The 4870-nt window shown below is 36.7% G+C and overlaps 1 protein-coding gene across 1 annotated transcript; it reads left to right on the top strand.

The window, feature by feature from the left end:
* The first annotated feature begins 1547 nt into the window (after nucleotides 1-1547).
* On the top strand, nucleotides 1548-1910 carry LOC127787476 (uncharacterized). The gene has a single exon (XM_052315538.1). It carries the CDS (start codon nucleotides 1548-1550, stop codon nucleotides 1908-1910), a length of 363 nt encoding a protein of 120 aa, XP_052171498.1.
* The last annotated feature ends 2960 nt before the right edge of the window (nucleotides 1911-4870 follow it).

The raw sequence follows: 4870 nt of genomic DNA, 5'->3' as shown, positions 1-4870 counted from the left end.
TCTTAATAAAGGTAAGAGCGCCATTTGATGCCTTCCCTATTTTATAACATAATATATGCAAAATTTTCAAAATTGTAAATTTCAATAATAATTTTAAACAAAAATGAGTTATTTCCATCACAACATGAAATTAAACTCTCCCATTATTTTTAATTCTCTTATTCTCATTCTCAAATATTCTAAAATAAAACCAATAACATGAAGAATTAGGAATAGTAGTACTTCCACAAAGCAAAAGGGTTCTACGTTTGATGCAGATAATGCAAGTATTCAACGTCACTCTCCTTTGACAAATTTCAGGGTATTCAGGGCAACACTATGTGTCGGCAGGGGTGTGCAAGCAATCATGAATTTAAGTGGATTGGAAAATATTTTTTAAAATTAAATTACTATTGATAATTTATTTATGTTTTAAATTATAACTAAATTATTATATATTTAGACCATTCAAATTATAGTTTATAATTTAAAATTTTGAGTGAATTTGAACTATAACAATTATTAATAACTAATAAAAAAAGAGAAAACACAACAACAATAATAACAATGACTTTTTTTTATTTTTTTAAATAAAAAAACTTAATAAAACTTGAGAATTGTTGATTAAACGAACTCACCCATATTAGTAATTAACTTGCCTACGAGAGAGATAAGAAAAAAATGATGACATTTTTATTTCTTTCAAAAACTTTACTCCCAGCCATTAAATAAAAAAAGATCAATTTATTACTTTATTTCACAATAAATTAAATTTCCTAATTTGATAACTAAAGATGGGTTTTTGAAATTAGATCAGACTGCTTATCTAGAATTTATATTTGAATAATCCAATCTGAAGATGGGTTTATGTAATTAATTCAAAACTCAATGATTTTCTCTGTAAATAGAGTCAACAAACCTTAATTGTTTGTTTCTGTGGCACGGTGCATATTTAATTAATTACAGTGCAATTTAGAGAATGGTAAATTTCAATGAAATGGTAAATCTTAAATTGTAAGATTGAGAGAGATAATTTATGTCATTTGTAACCCATTATTTAATTTTTGCAAAAAGAGATAAAGAAATCAGTAATCACCTTTTTTGGAATGCCTTCTCTTACGGGTTGGTCGCACGGTCTCATAATTTTGTATAAAAAAAGTAAATCTAAGTTTGATCCATAATAATTATGCGAGAATGAATTCGAATCTGATCATTCAGATTATCCACCATTTCTTACTGACTAATGGGCAACTCAGGGTACCAGTAATCACCTTCCTTCTGGGCAACTCAGGGTACCAGTAATCACCTTCCTTCTTGTTTAATTACATCGTACAATCCGAGCGATCTTACGCGTATGCCACGTCGCTTTCTTCTACGCTTAGATGCATACCCATATATGTATAAATATATACGCGCTTATTAGCCGTTGGAAGCCAGTTCATTCACAAGAATCACAACCCATCAACCACAACACGCTCTCCTCTGAAACATCCTTCCTTTTCTCTCCCAACCCTATCAAATCCAATCCAGTCCAATCGAGCTTCAGATACTCAGGTTTTCCATCAATAATGGACTGCTTAGTTCTGCCCGCGGCAATCCTGAAACGCCGGCTGTCGGGCTATCGGCATCTGTCCGAGGAATCTTCCGGTGATTCGGTGACGGTGGTGACCGGCAAGGAGCGAAGAGAGTTTGTGGTCGACCCATTTGTTCTGGAAGAAAACCCTTTTCGGATCATGATCGATTTGCTCACGAAGAAAGGGAAGAAGGGAATTAGAGTTGAGATGAACAGTAGGGGAAAGAGGGTGATTTTCGTGGATGTGGATACCATCTTGTTCGAGCACATGCTTTGGTTGATGAACAATGATTTTTCTTCGTTTCTGCAGCTCAATCATCTCAAAGAGATTATTGAATTTTATGCTCAAGATGGCTAGATTTAGTTTTAAGAAACAGATCAGAGAGATGTACGTACTGTATTTGCATTTTAATTTGGTTGTAATATAATATTAATGTAAAAAAAAAAAACTACAATTCCATTTCTAGCTATGGTTAGTTTCCTAATCTATTGGGTCGTGTCTCCTTTGTTTCCAGATAGTTAATTTGCTTATCTTAATTTCTCGTAGCATCTATTGGGAACACTTTCTATGTCATCTCCTATTTAGACCCCTCAATTGAAGAAATGATTCCAGGTTTCATTGTATTTTTCCTTTCCAGTCTCACCAGGGCATAGCAGAAAACTAGGTTTAGGATGCTATGTGGACAGATTTGAAGATTTGAGAGACAGAATTGAGCAGGAAAATTACTTTTTTTAATGCAACTACCAATGGAGTTTGATGACTTGTTCTTCATTTATTATGTGATGGAATACAGAAGCAAAACTTGCTTTTTAATTTTTTTTTATTCCCTCTAAGTACATACTTATTAAGTTACTGCTTAAATATCAATCACACGTTAAGTTTTAATGACCAAGTCATTAGTTCATTTATTTTTAATCTTAAAATAATATCATAGCTTATAATTAATTAAACCAAGCCCTTATTAAGAACAGAGATTTTTTTTCTTTTCATAGCGTTGCACTACCATCCTAATTGTGTTTTTGTTTTTTCCTTTTTTAAATGTTCCAAAATTTGCTACCCGATGTGGGTGGCATTTTGAAATGTGTCGGCACGAGCCCGAGCACAATTCGTACTATTTTGGGGTTAAGTTCTGAAAAAGACTTACTTTAGGCCCGTTCTTGGTCCATTTAAACAAAAATGGAGCCTCCAGGATAGCTTTGACGCTCCTCTCCATTAAGTCTAATGACTTCAGTTGTAAATTGGGTGCAGATGTCGGCCCAACCCAACAACAACCTTACTGATGAAATGCAAATTGGGTCGGCTCAAGTTTGTCCACTCTAACACTTAGAAGGCTTATTAATACCACGAGGCCTACAAAAGGTTACTCTTAAAGTTTTTAAATAGCAATTAAACGATGTAATAGCAGTAATTTCGTAAATATAAATCGTCATGATGATTTTTTTGTTTTGTTTTTGTTTTTGTTTTAGTAAATGAATATTGTAAAATGATTTGCTTAGAATTAGTCTTGAGACTCGGGAGAGGAAAGAATCAAATAAGGATACGAATATCAGCAGTCTTCTAGAAGTCCGTTAATTACATATTGTAATGGCAACCGCCACGTGTATAAGGCGATTATTGGTTCCGTTTAAATCCTTGTAACTCCTGCCCTCTATAGTTTATAAATAAAGGGTCGAGAGGGGGGGTCATTTCAACTACCGATTTTCATTCTATATTGAGAGAAATAGTATGTGCTATGTATGCTAGAGAGACATTTGTGTTATAGCTTTGTAACCTTTGGTTAGGACAGCTTGTGTATAGGGCTGTGGATGTAATCTGTTCTTCTGATTTCAAGATAGTGAAGCCAAGACCCTTATCAGTCTGGACGTAGGATCTCTCAAAAAGAGATCCAAACTAGGATGAATCTTCATATGTCACGTATGTGTTTGAGTTCTGTGTTTTCTTGTATCTTAAAATTCTATCTGTAATACCCCATGTTCGTATAAAGTTGTCACATAATTTCGATGAGTTTACGATACCGAAAAAATTGATTTTATAGCAATTTCAGGTATCGAATCGACTGCAGGGAATGCCTCGGAGTGAAATTGTCTAAAGAAAATAATATGGTTTTGATGAGCGTTCCGAGATAGGATTTATGGTATCGAAAGAAATCGAATTCGGAACAATTTTCGATACAGCTAAAATACAGCTGCCATTTAGGCTGTAAAACCGAATTGTTGTAGGAGACTCCTGAAAAATCAATGGAACCCTAGGGGGGCTCCGATTTTGTATAATGAGCAACCCTTCAGTGGTTTCGAGATGAAACAAATGTCCTCAGAGGACGCAAAGGCGAAATCATCTATATCGAGTAAAATTTAAGTTATTAATTGTGGATTTTCGGTACTAAAATGCAATTTAATTCAATGTTCGAGGGTATAATTGAAATTACGAAGTTGCCCAAGTGATATTATGATAAAGTTGATGTTTAATATGTAATTTTTATATTATGATAATATAATATATAATTATATATATATATAGATACAGAGCATATGAATGTGCGTGTGTGTGCGTGGCCAGCTTCTGAGAAGCTTTAATGGTCGCGATTTTGGGCTGCAAATTGGAAGATAATGGCAGCAGGATTTGAGGAAGATAGTTGCAGCGGGATTTAAGGAAGATTAGCAGCAAGATTTAAGGGATTATGTAATTAATGATGTATAATATATATATATATATATACACAATCGCGAGCGCCTATAAATTGGCAGTGACTTTAGTTGGATGAGAAGCAACAAAGCAAAGTAAGGGAGAGTAGAGACTGAGAGAGAGAGCTTGGGCTAAGCTTGGTAGAGAGGAAGAAGATCGAGAAGGAAAGCTGGGCGGCCATGGCCGCAAGCAACCAGATTGCAGCAGCCACCGCGACGAACAGAGGAGGCCGACGAAGCAGCAGCGCGGTGCAGCGGGCAGCTTTAAGCTGCTGATCGGCTAAGGGGGTGGCTCGCGGTGGCGTGAGGAGGTTCAAGGGGACGTGCAGCGGCGGCTGGAGAAGCTCAAGCCAGCCGTACAACAGCGACGACGATGGCAGCCCACTGCAAGCAGTAGCGGGCGCTGCACCTCGCGTAGGAGGCTGCTGCGGCGGTGGCTCGCGGCGAAGGGCATGGCGCGGGCGGGAGCGGCGGCGCTGGAAGGGGCTTGGGGCGACGGCAGTGGCGGCGGCTGGTACGCGCTGTGCGTGCATGGCAAGGGCTGTTTGTGTAAGAAGGAAAGAAGAAAAGGAGAAGAAGAAATGAAGAAGAAAGAAAAAAAAGAAAAGAAAGAAGAAAAAATGGAAAGAAGCTGGA

Source organism: Diospyros lotus, chromosome 12 (genome assembly GCF_014633365.1).
Source record: "Diospyros lotus cultivar Yz01 chromosome 12, ASM1463336v1, whole genome shotgun sequence".
In the NCBI taxonomy this organism is placed as follows: domain Eukaryota; kingdom Viridiplantae; phylum Streptophyta; class Magnoliopsida; order Ericales; family Ebenaceae; genus Diospyros; species Diospyros lotus.
This window is presented reverse-complemented; position numbering and strand designations above follow the sequence as displayed.

What these genes read in the sequence shown, in the direction of transcription:
- LOC127787476 (XM_052315538.1), top strand. Translation starts at nt 1,548, where the DNA reads ATGGACTGCTTAGTTCTGCCCGCGGCAATCCTGAAACGCCGGCTGTCG.